Genomic DNA, 26,773 nt, shown 5'->3' with positions numbered 1-26,773 from the left:
ACACACATCTCTTCTCTTGTAACAGCGATTTATTTAGAGAAGTGGCCATTCTTTTTTGCCCTAGCAGTGTGAAACTAAGTGAGATGTAGAAAAATGGAGCAGTCAGGAGTGTACTAACAAATGGACAGAGACGGAGAAGGAGGGAAAGTCTCCTTCCAGTAGGGAAGCTGAACCAACGTCGTTCTTTCAGCGAGAAAGCAACCTGAGCAGTCTGTCTTCACCTACATAGGATAAACACACTCCCACGCTCCTTCACTCTCTCCTTTCATCTGTCTTTCTTCTTCGCCTCCACCGAGTCCGCGACTCTATACCCTCACCTCAGGGAGAAGCCGGCTTGGAGTGTGTGAGGGACTGAGAGACTGATGTATGGAGGCTTGTTAAGGTCTGATCAATATTTGAAGTGGGTTATTTTATGCACCGCTGCAGAAGACGGATGAGAGTGTTATCAGCCTGAGCTTGGGGTAATTGCTGGATTGGGAGGGAGCGAGGGAACAGGCGGAAAATGATGCCGACAGATGAGCGGGATGGGCCGTCATCATATTTTGTGTCGCTTGCATAACTCTGTGCACGTGTTCATTAAAATACTGCACATATGGTTGACACCTCTCAACATTCCAGCAACCAACACATACTCTATTAGGCAATCTTTCCTTACTGAGAATTTTTTTCGTTTGGTTTCTCCTTTTCCTCATTCAGAGTAGGGCTTGTCTAATATAAACGTTTTTTACAGATACCAACAGCGATTTTATACTGTTGACGACTGTGACACTGTAGTTTGATGTGATTACAACATAACAAAAAGTCAAACAACAATTTCTTTCATTTACATTTGGGTGGATCTTGAGCCTGTCCTGGGAACTCAATAGTCTATCACAAGGAACCATGCTCACACACACGTTTTCACACCTAGGGGCAATTTTTAATAGCTAGTCTATATACTGGCATGTTTGTGGGTGGGAGCAATCCAGAAAACCTCAAATGCAGAAAATGCTGAAATCCACCCAGATAATTACCCGAGCTCAGGGTCGAAGGTGGCTAGTGGACTGCACCACCGCACCGCTATCCAGTTATATACTGTCTAGAACAAACCACCTGTGAATATGTGTATATACTGTACAACTCAACCTGAGAAGTAAACATTTTTAATTGTAAAGGCTGGCTTCTGAAAGATGCAAACCGTGTTTTCCACACGTTAAGTTAGTATCTCTTGATGTCACAGTCATTCGAGCAGAAACAAATTACACACAAACATGTTTTCTGTAACCCTTTAGGTCACACTAGCACCATACCCTGTTTAACCTTTTAACAGGAACATCACGTCTGTTAGAAATATGATACCCTTATGTGCACATAGGTTAACGTGCATCAGCCACCTGCTTAATATTGTGTAGGTCCCCCTTGTGCTACAAAAACAACTCTGTCCCATTAGACCATAAGGTCCACAAGACCTCTGTATCTGCGTTGTATGCTGTATGTTGTGAGGTAAGGCCTCAATGGACTTGTTTGTCCAGCACATCCCACAGATAATGTAAAATAATGAACCCAGAAACTACACTGACCTATTAGTTCCTCAGGGGATCTTGTTTCCACAATTCCTCATGGCTATAAACTGTTGAAGAAAGGACATTATCAACATTTACATTATTTTACTGTCCAGTGTCACCCAAATGAGCCAAGGTTTCTTCCTCATATCATCGCAGGGAGTTTTTCCTTGCCATCCTCGCCTCAGACTTGCTCATTAGGGATAAATGTTACGGATAAATAGTAACTTACTCTAATGTTTCTGTACTTCTGTAAAGCTGCCTTTAGACAATGTGCATAATAATAAACTGAATTAAAAGAAAATGTGATTCATCAGATAAGACCACCTTATTTCATTGCTCCCTGATCCAGTTTTGATGCCCATTGTAAGTCCTTTCGGTGCTAAAAGGGGGTCAGCATGAGTGCTCTGAACAGTCTGCGGCTACAAAGTCCCATATGCAGCAATCTGTGATGCGCTGTGTGTTCTGACACATTTCTATTATACCCAGCATGAACTTTTTCAGTTATTTGCGCTACAGTAGCTGTTCTGTTCAATCGGAACATTCAGCATGTGCATCACTGAGGCATGGGTGACCATGACCCTGTGCTCTGTTCACCGATTTGTCAGTTTGAGCACTTTTGGTGAGTACTAACAACTGCAGACTTAGAGCATCTCACAAGTCGTTCTGTTTTAGAGATTCTCTGATGCTCCAGTTATTTAGTCATCACAGTTTGGGGAAGTGGTAGCTCAGTGGTTAAAGTGTTGTTAAGGTTGTGATTTTGAATCCCAGGTCCATCAAACTGCTGCTTGAGCAAGTCCCTTTACCTTCAGTTGCTTTGTATAAAAATAATTAGACGAGGGCATGGATAAGGGCATTAGCCAAATGTTGTAAATATAAACAATTTGTCCATTGTCAAAGTCACCAATTTTTCCTGCTTCCAACCTATCAACTTCAAGAACTGAATGTTTACCTGCTGCATAATATATCATACTCCATTGACAGCTGCCACTGTAAAAAAAAAAAAAAAAAAAAAAAATTAATAATCAATGTTATTCAATTCACTAGTTTGGTGCAGATCAGAATCAGCATCAGAAATAGTAAAAACAACAGAAGCTGGTAATATACAGCATCAGGAAACAAAGCAACCACTGAGTCTCAAAACTGGTAGAATGAGTGATTGTGTAAATGAGACAACAGGTTATGTTTAGCTAGCAGAGTGAGAATGAGGCATGGTGAGACATCTGATTTCCCCCTTTCAGTCAAAGATCTTGAACAAGCCTATGAGCCATGTTATGAACCTACCGGTCGTTTTCAGGTCATTGTGATGTGACACACATGCCAGCAATCCACAAGCGAGTGAGCAAGTGTATATGTTAGCATGAACACACTTAATTAAGAGTGGGTAAGATTGTTCATTTTTAGCAGGACTTTGTGTCACACAAACAAAGATTTTGACACTCAAAGCTCTCATCATCACTGTTTCTGGCAGGATAAAAAGAAGTTGTTCAGAACAAAATAAAGCCTGGCTCAAGTGTGCTCACTGATGTGATGCTTCTTTGCTTCAGCTATGTAGTGAAAATGGATTAAAGGAACATCTGTGTCGTGTTTTTCGGGTCTGATGTTGTCTAATAAAATATAGTTAAATGACATTACTAAGTTGTGTTCGATCTATGCTAATGAAATACAGTAAGATGCACTTCCTTAGTTTTATTGGTTGCTACACCCTTCTTTCTCTGCTTTGATTAAATACTCAGGATTTTGATGAAGCTTCAGGGTTGGGAGTTCAATTCCTGCCATGTCTGTGTAGAATTTTCATGTTCTAACCATGCCTCTGGGGTTTCCTCTGGGTACTCCGGTTTCCTCCCCCAGTACATAGTTAAGGTAAGGAGCCTTTATTTGTCACATATACATTACTGCACAGTGAAATTCTTCCTTTGCATATCCTATCCTTGGAGGGTTGGGGTCAGAGCGTAGGGTCATGATACAGCGCCCCTGGAGCAGGGGGGGTTGAGGGCCTTGCTCAAGGGCCCAACGGTGGCAGCTTGGCGGTGCATCCCAGAGCCTTAACCACTTCAGCTATGACTGGCCCAACAGACAGATGTGTTGTAGGCTGATTGGCATCTCTATATTTTTTCTAATGTGTGAATGGGTGTGTGAGTCTGTGTGATAGGTTCAGGGTGTACCCTTTCTTGTGTCTCCTGGGATTGGCTCCAGGTTCTCTATGACCCAATAGAATAAGTGGTGTAGAGAATGGATGGATGGATATCAGTAATGTCTGTGCTGGTTAAAATGATCAGCTCTACAATGCACAGTAATGTGATGACATGTACTTATAGTGTTATTTTCCCTTGTGAGAATAGTCTCATGCAGCCTTTAAAACCTGCTCGTGGCCTGTTTTTGTTTTCTTCTTGAAGGGATGCTCTTAGGACCTAAACTGCATTGATCTGATTCCTATCATTCAATGCAGAGCGAGAGCAATGAGTGTCTTTGCAGAATGGATGATGCTGATGTTCCACAGCTATTCGCTTCTCCCAGGCAGGGATGTTTCTTGTATTAAAGTTAGGGGTGTGAAAAATTTGAAAACATTTACACATATTCCATTTTCTGAATGGTTTTTGCTATATAAAGAAAGTCTCATGTATCTCAATATTCCAGAAAAAATCTACGAGTGAATATCTGCCTATAGAGTAAATTGATATTTCTTTAAAAAAAAAAAAGTTTTTGCAAAGGAACGCAAACCATGTACAACTGTTCTGGATAGCGTACATTTACGTTCAGTTTCTAATTCAAGGCTACAGAGGAGCAGCAGTGGCTTCAACAGGATCTTAAAATCTGCTGTTCAGTGTATAAGAGCTGCACTTTCCTCATGCACTTGTGAAAAGCAGCAATAGGCTGCTAAATCCAGGAATGATGTGATCACGCTGTATTAGGTCCATTAATTTGAGAGAAACGATGTTTAAAGGATTTAATGGGCATCCTTAATGGGAATACTTAATTTGGGCTTGATTTAAGTATGTCATTAAAGACAAAATTAGACATGATTAATCATCAGTGAACCATGTCAGAATTTTTTTTTTCTTTTTTTTGGTTAAAAAGGTAAGTATGAGTGTGTGTGTGAGAGAGAGAGAGAGAGAGAGAGAGAGGCAGAGAGAGAGACAGAGAGTGAGTGTGTGTATGTGAGAGGGACAGAGTGTGTGTGTGTGAGAGAGAGAGAGAGAGGCAGAGAGAGAGACAGAGAGTGAGTGTGTGTATGTGAGAGGGACAGAGTGTGTGTGTGCGAGAGAGAGAGAGAGACAGAGACAGAGAGTGAGTGTGTGTATGTGAGAGGGACAGAGTGTGTGTGTGCGAGAGAGAGAGAGAGAGAGGCAGAGAGAGAGACAGAGAGTGAGTGTGTGTATGTGAGAGGGACAGAGTGTGTGTGTGCGAGAGAGAGAGAGGCAGAGAGAGAGACAGAGAGTGAGTGTGTGTATGTGAGAGGGACAGAGTGTGTGTGTGCGAGAGAGAGAGAAAGAGAGAGCGAGAGGGATGTGAGAGGGAGAGTGTGTGCGCATGTGTGTCTGTGTGTGTGCGCGTGTGTGTGTGAAAGAGGGAGACCATGTGTGTGTGTGCAAGGGAGAGTGTGTGTGTGTGTGTGTATATGTGAGAGTGAGTGAGTGGGAGAAAGTGCGTGTGTGAGTGTGTGTAGTACAGACAGAGTGTGAGTGCATGTGTGTGTGAGAAAGAAAGGAGTAGAGATTGAGTGTATCTGAGTTTGAGTGAGTGAGTGAGTGTGTGAGAGGTAGTGTGTGTGTGTGTGTGTGAGTGAGTGGACTGACATTGTGGAAAGGCCACAATTACTCCTGCAAATTATATAATGAGCAGAAATAAAAACATCAACACAGCCACCCTGTCAAGGATGTTGCACTTATTTGTATCTTTTTACAGACACAAAGCACCATGGGAAATGAAGTACAGTAACATTGCAATAGAACATGTCTTAAAGTCCATAAAAGCTGGTGTTACTAGCCAGTGCAGAGGCTTGTGGTCTATCTGCAATCCCGGCTGCTTGATTTCCTCGCGTTCTTTTTCCATTACGCTTGCTTTTCATCCCTCCCCTGCTCTGTGAGTAAGGGCTCTTTAAAGCAGTGGGTGAACATGCCTGGGGGAAGTCTTAACACACCTGCAGCCTCTGCGGATTTATAGCTTGTGTTCTCACGCTCGTTTTCACTCTTTAATACTCGTGTGCTTGCTTTTACCTGTACTATCCATGTTCCTTTTTGTACCCTCTTTCTGAGTCTTTACGTTTCCTTTTTTTGTCTCACATCATCTCAGAATCCCTCTAAAACATTTCATGCAAAATAAAGCATTAACTGAAGAAGTCAGCGAACTCTCTCCGGCTACACGTTTTAGCATCGTTACTCGAATGTTTATAGATAATAAGTGTTAACCCTTTTTCCACAGTAAGCGCTGACCTGCAGATACACCAGACATGGTGCTGTTCTGGTGACTCATTAGGGATGTACAGTAGCCATGTATTGTCATTGGACAGGCTCAAATTATAATAATATCTACTTTTTTTTGACAATTTCTTTTATATATGGCTGAACATTTTCATTAAACGTCCAAAACTAAAATGATCAAAAGCTGCCTAACACACTACACTTAACAACCCTAAACTCTACATATACACTCTATGTTTACAAGAGCCCTGTTTTGTATTGTCTGTTTGCGCTAGGTTACACACGATGCACTTTATGTGGCTGGGACAATTTACTTTAAGTCCTTAGCTCTGTGTTATGTTATGTAGCTCTATGTATTTTGGAATTAATACAGAACAGGTATATATTATTTGATAACTAGACACCTGTAATGGTCAAGTGAAATGATGAGAAATTAACACATTTTACATTTTAACACTTCATGATAGCTTCTTTTTAATATCATTACTGCAATAAACAACTCTGCGAAATGGAGTTTGACAGGACGTTATCATCACAACTGCTGCTATTGCATGAGTCTATAAACCAATCAGGCATAACATTATGACCACCTTCCTAATATTGTGTTGGTCCCCCTTTTTGCTGCCAAAACAGCCCTGACCCATCGATGCATGGACTCCTCTAGATCCTTGAAGGTGTGCTGTGGTATCTGACACCAAGATGTTAGCAGCAGATCCTTTAAGTCCTGTAAATTGTGATGTGGGGCCTCCATACTTACAGGATTTAAAGGATTTACAGGACTTAATGAATACACAGCTGCAGTTTTGGAGATGCTCTGATCCAGTGGTCTAGCCATCGCAATTTGGCCCTTGTCAAACTCGCACAAATCCTTACGCTCGCCCATTTTTTCTGCTTCTAACACATCAACTTTGAGGTCAAAATGTTTACTTGCTGCCTAATATATCCCACCCACTAACAGGTGCCATGATGAGGAGATAATCAGTGTTATTCACTTCACCTGTCACTGCTCATAATGTTAGGGCTGATTGGTGTATATTTGCAAGAACCCTCTTTGTTTACAATTCTCTTATTTATGCACAATGTACTATATAATATAATATACAGAATGTACACTGGTCGACGCTATTTTGTGTATTTGTCCTGTAGTGTTTTGTCTTGTCTGTTTGCGCTAGGTTGCACACTTTATGTGGCTAGGACAATTTACTTTAAGTCCTTAGCTCTGTGATCCTGGAGAAGCGTTGTTTCAATGCATTATGTACTGCGTCAGCTATATATGATTGAAATGACAATAAAAGCTTCTTGACTATAGTTAAAATCTGTGGACACCTGAGCATCACAGTCATGTGTGCATTTTGAACATCCTATTCCAGATCTAATCTTCACTTTGCTGCTATAATAACCTCCAGTCCATCCTTCTGGGAATACTTTCCTCTAGATTTTGGAACATATCTATGTTGACTTTTTCCCATTCATCCACAAGAGCATCAGTGAGATTAGTGATGTTGGGTGAGGAGGCCTGGAGTTTATCTTAAAGGTGCTTAATGGGGTTTAGGAGAGACAGGAATATACCCTGGAATAGTCGGAATACCCGTTCAGTGCAGGGCGTCACACACACTCTTTCACACATAGGAGCAATTTAGAGGCACTAGTCCTCCTCCAAGCATGTTTTTGGGAGGTGGGAGGAAACCTGAGAACCAAAGAGGAACTCAGACTGACTTGGTATAACATGCGGCAGTGAGACAATCTTGAGCACAGTATTAAAAGGTTGTGAGGTTTGTAGAGTTGTGAGGCAGCAACACTATCAGCTGCATCAAATCGCTGGCCTCAACAATTATTATGATATTAATATATAACTTTTTTTTTATTTTAATTTTATAGTACTTTTAATAATGGACATTGTCTCAAAGCAGGCCATAAAGAAATATAAAACAAAATGTTCAAGAGTAATATTAGACAGAATGTTCAAGAATAATATTAGATTTATATTTAATTTTATTTGTATTTATCCCTAATGAGCAAGCCCGAGGACATCAACACTGGGAGTGTAGTACTACAGTGGAAATATCTACTGCTTTTATTCTGTGAATATTGCAGTTCAGTTGCATAAACTGGTGATGTTTAGATGGATTTGTGAAGTCTATACAATTTGTGGTGATGTTTAGATGGATTTGTGAAGTCTATACTATTGAGCCACTGTGTATTATATTCTCTCTCTCTCTCTCTCTCTCTCTCTCTATCTCTCTCTTGCAGAGCGCACTATGGCCAGGTTGGAGCTGCGTGAGGTGGAGCAGAGGCAGAATCATGACACACTTCGTGAATCCCCTGCGCTCTCCGAAAGGGATGATTTGCTCATCATCTACAACCGTGTGCCCAAAACTGGCAGCACGTCCTTCACAAACATCGCCTACGACCTCTGTGCTAAGAACCGCTACCACGTTCTGCATATCAATACCACCAAGAACAATCCAGTCATGTCCCTGCAGGATCAGGTTAGGATGCAAATTTCTTAAACACTAAAGCATTTGAGCATTGTCTGTTCACTTTGTGACTCAGAATCCTGCTGTTCTCTCAAGGTTCCTGCCTTATTCTATCTGATGGAGTTTTTCTTCGCTACTGTTGCCTCTGGCCTTCTCACGAGGGATTTAAAGCTAGACTCTGGGTTCTGTGAAGCTGCTTTGTGACAGTGTGACAATCTGCAGTTGAGAGCTGCAACTCTGACATCGGTGGCAACGGCAAGCTGAAGTGTGCTATTTAATGCAGGAAAACTGTAATAATATAATCATAATATTGAACAATAATATTAATCTTTAATACAAATATTAATAATACTTATGGTAATCATAACAATTGTGCACTTTTTGTAAATCCAAAGAAAAAGAAATAAAAAAATCACCACAGATTAATTGCTCTGTTTAATAGTACATACTGACAAAATAGAGATTTATGCAACAAAGTATTTATTATAAATAAAACCACCATCATTCCTCATTATCCTCCCTGATACCTGCTAATGTTTTTTCTCAGACATAATTATGTCAAGATAATATATATATTTGTATTTTTTCCAGAACAAAAGCCTAGCTAACAATCCTAAAACCTAATAGAACATACCAAAATAAAGCTAATGTTAGAGTAAGAAAAAATACCCCCCCCCAAAAAAAATAAAATAAATAAATAAATAAAAAATACCCAAAGCTAACCTTAGAGCAGGAAAAATACTATGTATATATATGTTTAATACTCATGTTTAGCTAACATTATGGGGAAAATATACTCAAACAAAGCTAATATTGTCTAATACCAAAAACAAAGCTAATGTTAGAAGGGGGAAATGGGAAATGCATCTAGCTAGCTAACAATGAGCAAATATAATCAAGCTAAACATGCTAAATAATTATATTTTTCCCCTAACAAAAGCCTAGCTAACAATCCTAAAACCCAACAGTCTAATAGAAAATAAGGCTCATGTTAGAGTAAGAAAAAAATACCCAAACAATGCTAATATTAGAGCATATAAAAATACCAAAAAAAGCTAATTTTAGAGCAGGAAAAATACCAAAAGAAAGCTAATTTTAGAGCAGTAAAAATACCCAAATAAAGCTAACATTAGAGCAGGAAAAATACCAAAAGAAAGCTAATGTTAGAGCAGGAAAAATACCCAAACAAAGCTAACATTAGAGCAGGAAAAATACCAAAAGAAAGCTAATGTTAGAGCAGGAAAAATACCCAAACAAAGCTAACGTTAGAGCAGGAAAAATACCCAAACAAAGCTAAAGTTAGAGCAGGAAAAATACCCAAACAAAGCTAACGTTAGAGCAGGAAAAATACCCAAACAAGGCTAATGTTAAAGCAGGAAAAATACTCACAGCTTAACTAATATTAGAGGGGAAAAACTCAAAGCTAATATTGTCTAATAACAAAAACAATGCTAATGTTAGGGGAAAACAGCAGAATACATCTAGCTAGCTAACAATGAGTGAATATAATCAAGTTAAACATGCTAAATAATGTACAAAATGTTTCCAAAATAAAGCTAGCTAAATGATACAGTACTATGTAGAGAATAGCTTGAGCCCAACACTTTACTCTACTGAAATTAAATTCTAAAATTTTAAATTCTTAAATTCTATGTGTTGTATGCTTAACATATCAAATACAAATTCAAGTTTTATACATTTTTGTAAGAAATTATATCACACACAGTACAACATGTAGTGAAATGCTTTTTATGACTGCCCTTGATATTGGGGAAAAAAATAGATCAAATGTAAAAGAACATACAAAGTTGTACATCTTATCTCCTAGTTTCTACTCAGATTCGGTGCGTGAGCATTTCATGTTCAACAGGGCTCAGATTTAAGAGAATGGGAAATAAATTTAGTCAGCATTTCTACCTTGTTTTGAGTCGAGATAAAGCAGGCACAGGAGGATGTGTTGGGAGGTCAGTGTTGGTTCACTGTTGCTAAAAAAGTACAGCATACATCTTTTGTTTAAATAGAGACTTTTCTTAATTCTAGAACGAAAATTCAAAAGATAAGATTGCTTATAAGATTGGTAGCTGAACTAATATTTCTCAGAAAAATGTTGCCTTCTTATTTACACCGATCAGGCATAACATTATGAGCAGTGAGAGGTGAAGTGAATAACAGTGATGATCTCCTCATCTTGGCACCTGTTAGTGGGTGGGATATATTAGGCAGCAAGTGAACATTTTGTCCTCAAAGTTGATGTGTTAGAAGCAGGAAAAATGGGCAAACGTAAGAATTTGAGCGAGTTTGACAAGGGCCAAATTGTGATGTCTAGACGACTGGATGAGAGCATCTCCAAAACTGCAGCTCTTGTGGGGTGTTCCCGGTCTGCAGTGGTCAGTATCTATCAAAAGTGGTCCAAGGAAGGAATAGTGGTGAACCGGTGACAGGGTCATGGGCGTCCAAGGCTCACTGATGCATGTGGGGAGTCCAACAGAAGAGCTACTGTTGCTCAAATTGCTGAAGTAGTTATGATATCAGAAGTGGTTCTGATAGAAAGCTGTCAGAATACACAGTGCATGACGGGTCAGAGATGTTTTGGCAGCAAAAGGGGGACCAAATATTAGGTGGTCAAAGTGTTACGCCTGGTCATTGTATATGAATGCGACTTAACAATGCCAAGGCTGGTGCATAAAACGCTAAATAGGCCATCATATATTTATGATGCATATATTTAAGCTCACACCTGCTGGATTAATAGGAAACTGCTCTTTATATAGCATGAGCCATGTGCTGTACAGGTGTTGCTGCATTGTTCTCAAACATGGCCAGACAAAGGAGGGTAAACACGAGTGTAATTTATTTTACACTTCAAACTAAACCTCCTATAGAAGTTAAAACAGCTGCCTCAAACTCATAAAAGTGGTGCATGAGAGTAACGTACATGATCATGTGTTCGAGTGGAATATCCGAGTATTAAGTTGTGTTTTGTTTCTTTTCTCTTGAGAGTTGGGTACAGAGAAGCCATATCCCTACAGCTTAAGGTTTTTCTGTGCCTGGCTACAGAGATACAGACACCAGAACCAGAAGGTTTATTGTTTTTGAAGCCGTAGCAGCGATCAGACCAAAGTTGAATAAAATCATCAAGTCAAAAACAGGATGATGGATATAAACATTTGCATTTCTGCCATTTGGCAGACATGCTTACCCAAAGTGACTTACATTTTTATCTCATTTTATACAACTTATTGTTAAGAGCCTTGCCCAAGGGCCCAGCAGTGGCAGCTTGGTGGACCTCGGATTGAAACTCTTCCGATCAGTAGACCAACACCTTAACCACTAAGCTACCACATCCCAATTCTCATTAGTTTTTAGTTTCGATTTTGCCGACTTTATCAGGATGATTTGTAAACACATGAACTTGTGAGCCATTTCAAGCCAAGTGGGATTATGGTGTCAGTGGTAGATAAAATGGAGGAGTGGCATCTCACACATTACCTCGCTCTTTGTTGCTTAGCACACATCTAGAGGAGAAAGACTCATCCACCAGCGTACAGTACAGCACATTTTATAGGATTTTTTTCTCTCTGCCTGCTAGGATTTTTTTTTAGTGATGTCACTGTGTGACAGCGTTACACATCAGTGCCTTAACCCCCCATTGAGCAAGCCAGCAGCAAAATATCCTTCTAGTGCATATAGAGTGTATAGAGCTAGTGATGAGACTAGAAATATACTAATCATCCCAGAGGTCAGTGTGGTGTAGGTAAGAGAGTCAGGATGGTCAGTCAGCAGTTTATGTAGCTTGTATTCCCAGGATGGGAGTGTATTTGACTGTGTGTCATGTTCAGCAGCGATGGGTCACACAAGTGCAGTCGTCTCTTTGTCTCCGCCGCTGTCTGTGTCACACATTCCTCATCACTGATTCTATCTCCATGGTGAATAAAGAGCCTGGGAAAGCAGGAGTGCAGCTTGAAAGAGCTGCTGTTTGATTGAGAGGCAGCAGCAGCTGCAGGTTGAAGCAAATGTACAGAAGGGCTACAATTTTTTGATTTGTATAGAGCTTTCTTAATGTGCACAGAAACACGCGTCTACTTCTTGCACGTCGGCTGACGGAGAGAAAGCATAGCCGTTATTTCTTATATTTCTATGTCACTAAATCTCCTTGTTTTGATGCGTCGTATTGCTCTGAGGATTCCCTCACATTTGGGGATTGAGACTATTTTGCCGGAGTTTATTGGAGGTATTAGCGAGATGCTGGAAATGTGTAGCTTTTTAATTGCAGGTTTTATATTTTGCAGGTTTTTTAGTTCTCTAAGGGATGTCTGAGTAGCAAAGCCAGGGAGGTTTATGATTTTCTAATTTTGTTTCAGAGATTGAAATCCTGACCCTCCATTATCAAAGTTAATATATTTTGTTATTGAGTTCTTGCAGTTATCAACTGGTTTCACACACTACTTGAATTGCCTAATATTTGTATTTGGACTCAGAGGGGACCGTGAATATTATTTCACATTTGGAGAAATGTAGAAACCCTTTGATATATGGCATAAGGCATGTTGCTTCACAATCAAGAGTCTATTCATTCGTTTATTCATTTGGGTAATTATTTGACATGCAAATTCATTTATTACACTCCTACTTTTTATATGCGAAACATGGCATAAAGTCAACTGAAAAGAACAAGGCAGTTATTTATTGCAGTTATGTGTGTTACAAGTTAATATACAAGTTAACATAACTGGAAGTGGTAGCTCAGTGGTTAAGGTGTTGGACTACTGATCAGAAGGTTAAGTGTTTGAGTCCTAGGACCACCAAGCTGCCACTGCTGGGCCCTGAGCAAGCCCTTTAACCCTTAGTCACTCTGAATAAGGGCATCTGCCAAATGCCAAAAATGTGACATAGCTGAGACTGACTGACTTTCAAAAAATCTGGTTGAGGAAGAGGGTGCTAGAGTGTGTGTGTCCTAGAGAGAGAGAGAGAGAAATCAGGGATTGTTTTCCTTGGATAAATGTTAAGGGTATTGCAGGATGCAAGTCAGTGACTTTCTGTGAGTGTGTGTATGAGTGCATGCATGTGTGTGCACATGTCCATTGTGCCAGAGTGGCCATGTTTGATCGAGACCCAGTATACCCACATGGACAGAAAAATCAAATCTTATTTGGCCTGTGTGCTTGTCTCTGTGTTTATATGTGTGCATGTGTATGTCTGTTCATTTGTATTCCTGTCACCTCTGTCCCTAACACAGAAAATAAGCGGCTGTGATGGAGAGAAGGAAGGTGTCATTAGCGGTTGGCTTTGCTGAAGTAATATCCAGTCGACTTTGTCTCCACACTCCTTGAGCTGCTCACTGAGCTGAGACTCTGTGTTTAGGCAGAGATGTGGATCAGAGAGAGGGGGTGTGGTGTGTGTGAGGGTGTGTGAAGCTTCTTCTAAAGCCCTGCCTATGCCCCCCCACCCACCCACCCACACACTAAATCCTTTTGTGATCATTATATTATAATTAGTCAGTTCGGCAGAGTTATTTAGCACAAATGCTGGAAGTGTGTGTGTCTGTATTAATCTGTGAGTGTGTGTTTTGCAGGTGAGGTTTGTTCGGAACGTGACCTCCTGGAAGGAGATGAAGCCAGGGTTTTACCACGGACATGTAGCATACCTGGATTTCTCCAAGTGAGTATTCGCAAAAGTATTTCATAGCTTGTAAATGTTATTTATCTTTAAGTGATAAATATTATGATTGCTAGAACATAATACACTATATTGCCAAAGGTTTTGGGACATTCCTCTGAAGAAACTCTTAATGCTTCAGCATACCAAGAAGACATTTTGGACAATTTCATGCTCCCAGCATTGTGGGAACAGTTTGGGGATGACCCCTTCCTGTTCTAACATGGCTGCACACCAGTGCACAAAGCAAGGTCCATAAAGACATGGATGAGTGAGTTTGGTAAAACAAACAACCTTGTAGAACATCTTTGGGATGAATTAGAGTGGAGACTGTGAGCCAAATCTTCTCATCCAAAACCTCACAAATGCACTTCTAGTGGAATGGTCAAAAATTCCCATAAACGCACTACTAAACCTTGTGGAAAGCCTTCCCAGAAGAGTTGAAGCTGTTATAGCTGCAAAGGGTGGGCCAAATCCATATTAAATTCATGTGCATGTAAAGGCAGACTTCCCAGTTTTGGAATGGCTCACAGTCTCCGCTCTAATTCATCCCAAAGGTGTTCTGTCGGATTGAGGTCAGGACTCTGTGAAGTTCCTCCACACCAAACTCTCTCATCCATGTCTTTATGGACCTTGCTTTGTGCACTGGTGCGCAATCATGTTGGAACAGGGAGGGGTCCTCCCCAAATTGTTTTGGTAAGATGAAGCATTAAGAGTTCCTTTCACTGGAACTAAGGGGCCAAGCCCAACCCCTGAAACACAGCACCTGAATTCAATGATTTAGAGGGGTGTCCCAAAACTTTTGGCAACATAGTGTATGTGTGGCTTTGACAATTCCGTGGGACATGTCCTCTGAAGCGGTTAGTCAGCTATGAGCCGATAATAAACGTCTGTATATCTCTAAAATAGCATGACTAAAGCAATCCAGTACTGCTAGCACCCACAATGTCCATCATTAAATGCTGATAGGTTGTAGCAGCATCTGCCTGTGGTGGTGTATTCACTCAAAGGGAAGTTGGACAGGACAAGGAGACATCATCTGATTTCAGGAGTGTTGCTGCACTCTACTGGTTAAAGCGGACATTGCAGTAGATCTTGAGCCATTGTATTGCTATAAAGGAAATACACTCTCAAACACAAACATACCCTTTAAAAAGCTTCACAGATGTGATTCTATATGTCCGCTTATCATCTTTTGAAACAGAAAGTCAGGTGAGACCAAAGATTTGTACAAGGATTTTACAACAGCAAATAGATTATAAGGCTTCTCCACACCTCCATCGAAATCTGAAAAGTCTAGCTGAATAAATGAACAGGACACAAGTTGGTTTAAAGGGGGCAGGACAAATGTGTGCTTTAAGAGTATTTGATTGGATGCAGATCGAATGAGTCTAGGATGAATATTCAATATATTTTTAATGTTTTTCTCAGACATGATTCATTGTAAAATTAAAACAAGAATATCTTCTCTCTCTCTCTCTCTCTCTCTCTCTCTCTCTCTGCATACGTAGTGTAATTTGTGTCTACAGCTTCAAGAGTCTCATATCAAAGCTATAAAAGGCCAATTCTATTAGGAATGCTGTATAGGATATAGGATTCTAATTAGGTTTGATCCCCACATGCCTACCAGTCCTGAGACTTGAACCCTGCTTTTAATGGATGCAGGAGCTACTTGTGAAAATAGCATTAGCAGCATTGAAACAAAGGTCCAATTGATATTAAATGCTACATGGTGCAGATTTATTTGCCTTGGTGGAGTTTAGAGTTCTCCTGCTTCACTGAGGTCAGCATTTGACATGAGGGTGGGATTTTAGATTAATGAGTATGATTACTGTACAGTTACTTAGATATAAATATGTAAATCTGTGAAACAGGGCTGCTCTTGTATTCAACAGCTCTCTTTTTATACACGTCGAGTGCTGAAGCCGGCGCCATGATTCTGATGAGTTGAGCCTCTTTGTGTTTGTGTGTTTTGTGCCTCAGGTTTAGTGTGAGAGCAAAGCCCATTTACATTAATGTAGTGCGTGACCCTATTGAACGCCTGGTGTCCTACTACTACTTCCTGCGCTTTGGAGACGACTACAGACCCGGCCTGAGGCGGAGAAAACAGGGAGACAAAAAGGTGAGAGACTTTTTCCGAATTCTGTCTGCAGAGAAAGCAGTTATAGAGGGTGTGATATGATGGGGTCTGAATGAAAATTTAATTTCTGGGGAGGTTTGATTTGTCTCGGATTTGGGATTTAGGATTCAGTCTGTGTGCATGAAGGTTGCAGAGAGAGAAGGACTAGAAAATATAACGTACTTCCTTTCCAGTGCATTAGTGTGTGTGTGTGTGTGTGTGTGTGTGTGTGCGCATGTGCTTTGTTTTCAGACGTTTGATGAGTGTGTGGCTGCAGGGGGATCTGACTGCGCTCCAGAGAAACTCTGGCTACAGATTCCATTTTTTTGTGGTCATTCCTCCGAGTGCTGGTAGGTTTTTTTGCACCAAAGGCCCTGTTCTCTCCCTTATGAGAGGTGAGATGTGATGGAGGACGGGTACCTGGACATGTCAAATATCTGGGGGGTTTTTCCAAACAGAATATAGAATTGAATATTCTCCGAATACCGAAGCTGCTTATTCCAAATTCCTACTGATAGAATATTTTCCTAATCATTGCTACACAACTCTGACTTGTGTAGAGCTCAGAGATTATTTTCACCATCATGCCTTACTACTTTTATTATATCACAAGTCTCGCTTCTGATTGGTCAGATTCATGATTCATTTTATCGAACAGCAGTTCTGGCAGAAGTGTAGGCTTACATAGAAAAAATAAAAAAACATTTCTACTAATGCACTTGTTCTAATATGTTGTTGTTTCTGTAGTAGCTGCTAATTGAGGGACATATAAGGCAAATGCTTCACAGAATCTAATCTATACTTTTTTAATAAAAATATAATAAAATATAATAAAAACAAAGAAATGCATTAAAAACATGGTGTTATTGAAAAACAAAAAATTGTTGACAAGGTTTTTGGGAAGAGGCATTTATAGAAGTTGTCTCCAATACAAATAAAATATTAATGTGGACAAAAGTTGTAGCCTCATTTCATCATATCATATTTATTATGTGGTGTGTGTGTGTCTGTGTGTCTGTGTGTGTGTCTCTGTCTGTGTGTGTGTAGGAATGTAGGTAGTCGCTGGGCTCTGGAGCAGGCCAAGTACAATCTGGTGAACGAGTATCTGCTGGTGGGAGTGACTGAGGAGCTGGAGGACTTCATCATGATGTTGGAGGCAGCACTGCCACGTTTTTTCAGAGGAGCCACTGATCTCTACCGCACAGGTAACGCTCTACTAGACCAGCGACCAGCGATATCCAATCTAATCCTCAAAGGGCCGGTCTGGGTGCAGGTTTTCATTAGAATCAAGCAGCAGCCACACCTGATTCCACCTGTTTGATCTTGGAATGAAAACCTGCACCTACACAGTTCTTTGCAGATAAGATTGGACTCCTCTGTTCTAACCAGATACATCGTCAGCTTAAAAAATATGGATAGTGTTCATAAAAATGTGCAAATGATTTTATATAACATGAATGGTGAGGTAAATTTCTAACAAAAGGTTTGGTTTTCTGCACATTTTGTATCATCATTACAAATATTAAAGAAATGTAGATTTTATTAATATTATAATATTAGCGTTCTACTGCCAGCATCCTGTGCTCTTATTGCTGCAGCCAGGGTTCGATTCCCCGGTACGGAACTAACCCACGTAGGATGAAGGATTAACTCTCATTACCAGTCCCAAGCCCGGATAAAAAAAAAAATGAGAAGGTTGTGTCAGGAAGGCATAAAACCTGTGCCAAATCAAATCTGCAGACCCTGAACATGGAGCAGCTGAAAGACCATTAATGTTGTAATATTTATGATTAAATCCATAATCAACCCCATTTTTACATCCTATTTCTGAATGCCATTTTTTGTCTCCATTGCAGGTACATTTACATTTCTGGCATTTAGCAGACGTCGTTATCCAGAGCGGCTTTCATTTTATCTCATTTTATACAACTGAGTAATTGAGGGTTAAGGGCCTTGCTCAGGGGCCAACAGTGGCAGCTTAGTGGACCTGGGATATCAGCAGTTCAACACCTCAGTCACTAAGTTACCACATCCCTAACAGTGTGGTACCCAACAGGGTCTACTGGAGATCATGCTCTTAGACTTTCTCTAATAAGCAAGCTTGTCTGTTAATTATTCTTAAACTTTAAGATCATCTGACCTGCTACTTGTAACCCCATAGTAAGCCCATAGATTGTGGAACAGCCTGCCATTTTTCAGTAAGGTGCCCCCAAACATAGACATTATTAAATCCCATCTATTTTATCAGGCATATGAAGGTCGTTAAGATCTATAATATCAAGTCTTCTGTGTTTGTCTTGTCATTTAATTGTTTTTATTTCTCATTTGATTTATTGCTTCTATATATTGCTCCTAGAAGGCTAGGTAAAAACGGGCATACTTATGAAATACTACAAATGGGCCATGGTGTGACTTATTGGAGAAAAAAAGAAAAAAATTGGAGAAAAAAAGAGGCATATTGTTATTTTAATATGGCGGTACTTTTAATTTGAAGTTGTAACACAGAAATCCCAGAATTCTTTTCGAAAAAATGTGCGCTAATCTGTCTTGGCTTATTTTTTTTTTTGTACTTCCACAACCACCATTGTTGAGTGTGACATGACAAATTCAATGATAAATGTTAAACATTGGCACTATGAAACAGGCACATATTCCATTTTTTGGCCTCTGGAAAAACTAAAAAAATAAAATTACTTGGAATTCAGCCAGCTCAGTATCCAGCCTAAAGAGTGTACAGCACAGACATTTCAGCTAGAGTGGCACTCTCTGTTTGCTCTGTCTCTCCATTTGGCCAGGTTTGCTTGGATAATTGCGACCAAATGTTGAAATCATTTCTCAAATTTGCTGCGTATCCTGCTGAGCAGAATATTTATCAAAGTGCAGTAGAGAATAACCTCTGTAGCACTTGTTACAGTTTGGAGCAGAGAGGATTACTGTGATTTATATTCATGGATTTGTGAATTCTTTGGTTTCTTACTTAACCAAAACACAATTCCAGTTGCAGTTCCAGCAATGCTTAAACATAACGTTTCCATTAAACTGTGATTTAAAAACCCTGCTTTCTCTGCTGTAGCCTTTGAACCACCACATCAGACAATTTAAAACACTATATAGTGGAACCTCGGCATGTCAATCCCCTCCCTTACAAATTTTTGCCTTAAAAATTGAAATTTAGCAAGAAATTTGCATTGGCATACGAAGGATTTTTGGCATAAGAACGAACCGAACCGAATGCCGGCTAAGTTGCGCGTAAGTCCTTAAGCCTTTCACATATTGTATGCGTCAGTGGAAAGCCAAGCGAAGCCAACTGAAGTGAGTTTACAAGTTTTCTGATATTTTTTCTGAGTCAGTGAAAGCTGTTTGAAAGAGTCAACCCACGATACCAAGGTTGCCTTCGGCATGCGTTCAAGAGCTACGTGATTTTTCGCACGTTTTTTTGTTGACAGATTGGTGGCATGGGTGGTCTTTCTATTTTAAGCCCAAGCTTGGTGGCACGACTTCCTGTGAGGACCCTTGACATGGAATGCTTGGCTTGGGTCAGTTTTTTGTAAGCAGCCATACAGTTTCCATACGCTTTGTATCGGTAATATTGGTAATATTTTTTGGTGGTTGGAACGGATTTTCTGCATTTACATTATTTCTTATGGGAAAAATAGTTTCGCAATGGAAGTTTTTGCCTTAAGAACTCGCCTCCACAACGAATTAAATTTGTATGCCAAGGTTCTGCTATATTTTAAAGTAAGTCATGGCTTCATGGATGGTAAAATGAGCTAAAACATGCACTATATCATGCCATAATGTCTCAGTCATACATTCTAATTGAAATGATCAAGCTTCAGTATTTGGTGTAAGTGCAAACATACTGTACTATAATGAAGCGTCTTTGTCTCGCAGGTAAGAAGTCCCACCTGAGGAAGACAAGCGAGAAGAAGCCTCCAACCAAAGAGTCCATCTCCAAGCTGCAGCAGTCAGACGTGTGGAAGATGGAGAACGAATTCTACGAGTTTGCGCTCGAGCAGTTCCAGTTCGTCCGTGCTCATGGTGTCAGAGAGAAGGACGGAGAGCTGTTTGTGTTGGCGCAGAACTTCTTCTACGAGAAAATCTACCCGAAAGTGAACTGAAACAGGAGAAAAAAGCCATGACTTTTAACCTCTGTATTTTCCATCATCACCATGGAGGAGGACGAGGAGAAGAGAGCGCTTTGAGTAGGAAATTCCGTCTGTGGAAATAGAAAATGTTTGTGATTTATTACCTCCTCATTCATAGTACAGTGGAATTCTACTGTATCTACAGTAACACTGTTTATTGTAGAGATGGAGAATATTTAAACTATGCCGTGAGCGGTGATTACAGGAACTTTTCGAGTACTCTGATGTCCAGTGCTCTTCTTTCTCAGACTTTATGGCAGCCTGGATAAATTTATCACACATGAAAAAAAAAGCATTTGTTTAAAATAATTCATTTCGACTCCCTAAAAAGAGATAAAGGGTTCATTGAAAGGGAAACTCAACAGGGTGAAACATGGGGCTACTTTTTTTTTTGTACCAGCCAGCGGCACATTAAACGCACCTTCCATTTTATTATTAAGTGTTCTCAACTCTTTTTTTTCCCTCCTCTTTGGCATTGTGCGCTTTTTATAATAGAATGCCATGTACAGTGTTTAGTGTGAGTATTATACCCCAATAAAAGGTCAAGTAGAACTCAAACATCATGTACATAAAGCCTATTTTCCGCTATCGGACCAAACGTCTATAAGAGAAAGGGAGTCGTAGACGTTGAGCTACGTCTTTGGAGTGCTGAGAGGGGAAAAAAAAAGAAGAAGAAAAAGAAGACGCAGTGCTTGAAATATTGCGCTTCACAATCCCAATTTTTTTCTGTTTGTTTTTCAGTGTGGTTTTAATGCAAAAGATTTCCAATGGACCACTGAAGAAAAAAAATCCGCTTGGGTAACTATCATCAGCGTGCAAATAGTGCGGTCCACTGATTTCTAATGAAAAAGGACAGAAGAATGTGACTTCAGCCTTCAGCTTGGACTGTGGTCCTGTAGCTCCTCAGAGGAACACTAACTGAACACTTTGATGATCTTTGTGGAGATCCTGTGCTTGTTGGCAGCTGTGGATTGTCCAAAACAACAACAAAATGTTTAGTGCTGTTTAGTTCCCCCAAATCGTGATGTGTTTTTGCTGCTGTATCTGTAAAGAAGAGCTGCTCAGAGACGACTCTGGGTACAGAGAGATTTAAGAGCCAGGAACAAAATTTACTGGAAATCATCCTCCATTTCCTGTACTGTGACACACACACAGACAGATCCTAACTAGCTCTACGTTCAATAGTGCCTTCATAACCAAACGGTCAGTGTTCATTCTCTGAATGGTCAACATTATCACTCACTTTTCTAGGCCATGTGTTTTTTCGGATACCAGCTTTCTTTTGGATTTTCTGTTCTTAATGTTTTCTTGGTGAAAAATTGTCTTTAATGCATTTTAATAAATCCTGAACTGTAGTTGAGGTAATGCCTTTGAGAGGTTTCTGTTTATTATTATTTTGCTATTTTTAAATGTAAGCCAAATCTTCTCCGGGCCATTAGGAAAGAGTTGGCTGGCGAACACAAGCTGAAATGTTTCGTAACTAAGATTTACACCGATCTCCTGGTTATTTTTGGCAATATTGAGTGGTGTGTAAAAGCAATAAGAGTGCAATGAGGAACTCTTAAGCATGAGATGGATGGTAAAGTTTGAAGACTATAAAGTTACACTGAACCTATAGATAGCAGCTTCTCAAGTTGGAATATAATCAAATAGAATATTTATTTTCCTTTTGATATATAATACCTCTTCTCATACACAATAGAAAGTGCAGGGTCGGTCTCTTGGGCATCATTGGACGACTTGGGTAAATAAGGTTGTGGGTCCAAACTAATGGAAGAACAGAGTTCAAAGTTTTCCCTGATCTCCCTGATAACATAGTTAGCAGCATAACCATGTAATAAACCTCATGTGTATTACTAAAACTTTGTCCAAAACTCATACTTAACATACTTTCCCCAAAAACGTATTGTTTAGGTCTGAAAAATATTATTGTAAGGATTCCAAAAATGTAAACACAATATAAATAAGAGGATAAGGAATCAGCTTTCTTGATTCCTTTTTTCGTGATTTCGTGATTTCCTTTCTTTCATTGAGGATTCTTCAGTCACTTCTTGTTTCTTAGTGCTGAAAATCGCTCCTGAAATGTCTGCTACATCCGACCCTTTCAGTTGATCCAGAATCTCCGGGTTCCCTCACATCATCACCCAGTTCCTGCATTCCCTCCACTAGCTTCTTGTAGCTGCCCAAGTCTTAGACTTGATTTAAAACACTGATGCTAACCTACAAGGCCAAAAGCTGACCATCCCCAACCTGCCTGAAGACACTTGTCAAACCCTGCTCAGCACCAATATTCAATTCAAGCCACTAGATTGTCTCAATTTTAAACACCATCCTCCAAGATACATCAGGAAGACTGAACAACAGAGTCAATGTCTGTTCAAATACAGAGTTGTTTGTTTTCTTTTAATGCTGTAATAATCTCCTCTAACAGAGATTTCAGTTCAATGATATTCTTAGAGCTTGGCCTGCAGTATGATATGGGGATATGAGGACATTTATTCAAAATCTCATTACTGAATAGTAATTGTAAAGATTACTCTAAATCCGAGCTTCTAGTGTAATGCCGGAAAACATTACGAATATGTGTGTTTAGCTGCCCGGAAAGAAAACTATCCAGAGCTTGACCCTTCAGAGAAAGTTTGTCATTTTCCTCCACTTTAGTTCCTGAGTCCTATAAAATAAAGAGCTGTAATATAACAGGCCAGTCTCGCATCCTCAGGTGGCTTACAACACACTGCTAAGTTTCATCGTCTATAATTTTATAGTCTGGCCTGCCTGTGCTCTTTGCCTTCCAGGTTAACATGCGCCTCTCGGCTGCTGCCCATGTAGGAATCACTGCTCTCATAGCAGGAGACTCACCTGAAATAAATCGTGATGATGGATCTCTGTGGCAGGGTGAAGCGAGAAGCGTTTGGCCTTGTGTTCTGGCCTGAAGGAGTGGAACAAACTGCAGAGTCACTGTACTATTGGGCTTTGCTGGAGCTCTCTGGCATGCACAACCTGAGCTGTATGACAGATGCCTGGTGGCTGATGCCGACTGTAAATATTAGATGGCATTTTAAAGCATCCACCATGCTATGCTGTGACTGTCACCAAGCATGCTGTGTCAAAATAACGAAGTTTGCTTTGCTGGAAAATGTAACTGGTTGTGTGTTAGTGCTTATTTGGGTCACTAATGAATGCAACCGGTGAAAATATAACAGCTCTATACACTTCAGAATTTATCCTGCTACTTCTGACTCTTGCATCAGAAATTATAGTATGAGGCAAAAATAGTGAGGGACTTCAAAATGTGTGGATTCAAGGCAAGGGGAATTCTATCTGGCAGAAAATAAGTTTGCCTGAACTGAAATCTAGGTTTGAGGTGGACATTTCTTCCACATACACTTCCTCAGTTCTGTCATCCAGTCATTACTGCAAGCAATCAGCATATCCACAGCAAAAAGTTCAAATTCAAATATTACCAATTTATAGTCTTCAACTAGAAGGTGCAAGTAATTTTAGATATATTGGAGCAAGTTCCTTAGAGCTTCTTTGAACCCGTCTGTTTTTTCTAAATGGGTTCTGCTTATTTCTTTTTTTCTGAAAGGAGAACTGATTGTTGTATTACACCCAGAACCTGTCAATGTTTTCTTCAAGAGTCCAAAAGCTTAAGAAATATAGGTTTGAACCTTTTTGGTGGTTTAACAGAGTTTACTTCATACAGTAGTTATAAGCAGGAAGAATGAAAACATTTATAGCATTTAGCATTAAATAAGAGGACAAGAAATCAGCTTTCTGACGATTTCCTTTCATGGAGGACACTCAAGTGAGTCCCTTCTTGTCCAGTCTTCTACTGCAATTTGCTCCTGGCATGTCCGCATCTCAGAGTTCTCCCTCATTATCCAGTTCCTGTTTTCCCTCTACTGGCTTCCTGTAGCTTCCCACGTCAGATTTTACACTGATGCTCACCCACAAGGCCAAAAGCTGACCATCCTCAACCTACCTGAGGACACTTATCATACCCTGCTCAGCACCAACTATCAGTTCATGTCTCTAGATTAATAGTGGGGATCGCACTAGCAGACATATTTATCCAGAGCAACTTACATTTATCTCGAGTGATTAAAGCTCTGGATTGTTGATCGGAGGATCTGGGTTCAAGCCCCAGCACCACCAAGCTACACTGTTGGGCAATGGACCCTCTCTGCTGCAGGAGTGCTGTATCATACCTGCACTCTGACCCCAACTTCCTCAGCTGGGATATGTGAAGAAAATAATTCCACTCTGCTGTAATGTATGTGTGACGATAATAAAGGCTTCTTGCCCTCAGTTCTTCTCCTTCTTTATACAGTTGAGAGTTAAAGCCTTGCTCAAGGACTCAGCAATGGCAAGATTTGAACTCATGACCTCTTGATCAGGAGTCAACATTTTAACCACTGAGCCACCACTTCCCCCAACAAACCGTTCCTTCATGGTAGTTATCCCACACTGCCTGAGCCCAGAGCTTGCTGGGATTCTGCTGGAGCTCCAACCAATGAGAGAACTAGGAGAAACCACTGATCCTATGAAATAGAACTTAATTAACGTGTTTTTTTTTTTTTTTGTAGCTGCAGGCATATTGGAGTATTGTTTAATTAGTCTGCTGACACAGACTGATAATTACTACTCCTCAATAATAATAAAAAAAGGCTCTGTACAATATTGATTGTGACTGATGAGCTTGGAGGCTAATTGGGAGCAGAAAATCCACTGCAGGTCGAGATCGGATTCCTGCAGCCATCATATGATAGATTAATATTCTCAACACAGATCTGATTTCATTTACTGAAGCCAAAGCAACAATGCCTTATTCAAGATATTTTAAACATGCCATGCTTCAGTGAATTCCACTACGCCCATGACAGCAATTATTAAAGATTTATTCTTTCACTCACATTCAGTGTGTCCATAAATCTTTAAATAAGTTTAGACAATATGTTGGGGGGGGGGAGTGGGTTTTTTGTTCTAGGAAAATAATCAGCACTGGTGTGGTGTGATGGGCTAATACCCTGAGGTCAATTGTTCTCCTGTTAAAGCAAGTCTTAGAGTATTTTATTCCTCATACACCGCATTAATTTGGCAATAATTATTACTATTATATTTACACTATTATATAGTGTATTATTAGATAACACTATAGTGTACTATTTATATTTATACTTAATATTGTGGGATTGCTGTGAAAAATCATATCGTCAGCCTTTTGCACTAAAATGAAGTTAATAATTTATGGTGGAAAATGTAATGTATATCTTTGTAGTTGTTCAGCCAGGACATGTTTCTATCTATAGCTAATGATAATGATACTAACACATAAGGCATCATGATGGCTGCTTATGCTGTTTAAAGCACTTTTACATGGGATTCATTCGTTCATTCATTCATTCATTCATTCATTCATTCATTTATTTATAATAAAAAAGGTGAGGTGAGTGTGTGAACATTTTATCCATACAGTCTGCATTATGCTAAACAGGCAGCTACAGTCAGGTCAATAAGTATTTGGACAGTGACACAATTTTTGTACACCACCACCACAATGGATTTGAAATGAATCAATCAAGATCTAATTGCAATTGACTTTCAGCTTTAAATTCACAGGGTTTAACAAAAATCTGCATTAACTGCAGCCATTTTGTGCAGTGTCTCCATTTCACAGGCTTAAAAGTATTTGTATTAAGTAATATAAAGATTATTATTAACACTTGGCAGCAAATCCTTTGCAGTCGACGTTTGCATGAAGTCTGAAACTCATGAACATCACCAAATGCTGATTTTCCTCCTTTGAGCTGCTTTGCCAGGTCTTTACTGCAGCCTCCTTCAGTTGCTGCATGTTTGTGAGTTTTTCTGCCTTCCATGTCTTTGCCTTAAGAAGCTCTTGGGTTGCTTTCATGGTAAATTTTGGGTCATTATCCAGCTATACCATGAACAGCCATCTTATCGGTGTTGCAGCATTTGATTTCATCATTTGATTTCATTTGATTTGACACTTTAGATTTCATCCTGCTATTTCTATCAGCAGTCACATCATTAATAAACACCAGTGACCCAGTTCCACTGGCAGATGAACTGTACATGTCCATGACACAACACTGCCTCTACCATGTCTGACAGATGATGTGCTTTGCTATGGATCATGAGCCCATTCTTTCCTTCTCTGTACTTCTTGTTAATCTTAATGTTAATCTTGTTAATCCTGCTTTCATCAGTCTGAAGAATCTTGTTTCTGATCTGGACAGGCTTATTTAGATGTTTTTTAGTGAAGTCTAGTCTGGCTTTTCTGTCCTGGAATGTTATCAGTGGTTTGCATCTTGAAGTAAACCCTCTGTATTTACCTTCATGAAGACAAGTCTTGATTGTAAACTTTGACAATGATACGTCAACCTAATAA

At 39.8% G+C, this 26,773-nt stretch overlaps 1 protein-coding gene across 1 annotated transcript in view; it reads left to right on the top strand.

The window, feature by feature from the left end:
• Nucleotides 1-21,721, top strand: part of hs2st1b (heparan sulfate 2-O-sulfotransferase 1b) — a 96,200-nt gene extending 74,479 nt beyond the window's left edge. The window contains exons 2-7 of the mRNA XM_058404005.1: nt 8,213-8,451; nt 14,012-14,097; nt 16,078-16,216; nt 16,466-16,563; nt 17,261-17,418; nt 20,108-21,721. Of these exons, the coding sequence (XP_058259988.1) occupies nt 8,213-8,451; nt 14,012-14,097; nt 16,078-16,216; nt 16,466-16,563; nt 17,261-17,418; nt 20,108-20,334 (947 nt within the window). The 3' untranslated portion in view covers nt 20,335-21,721. The remainder of the gene's footprint in view (nt 1-8,212; nt 8,452-14,011; nt 14,098-16,077; nt 16,217-16,465; nt 16,564-17,260; nt 17,419-20,107) is intronic.
• The last annotated feature ends 5,052 nt before the right edge of the window (nt 21,722-26,773 follow it).

Source organism: Hemibagrus wyckioides, linkage group LG11, assembly GCF_019097595.1.
Source record: "Hemibagrus wyckioides isolate EC202008001 linkage group LG11, SWU_Hwy_1.0, whole genome shotgun sequence".
In the NCBI taxonomy this organism is placed as follows: Eukaryota; Metazoa; Chordata; class Actinopteri; order Siluriformes; family Bagridae; genus Hemibagrus; species Hemibagrus wyckioides.
This window is presented reverse-complemented; position numbering and strand designations above follow the sequence as displayed.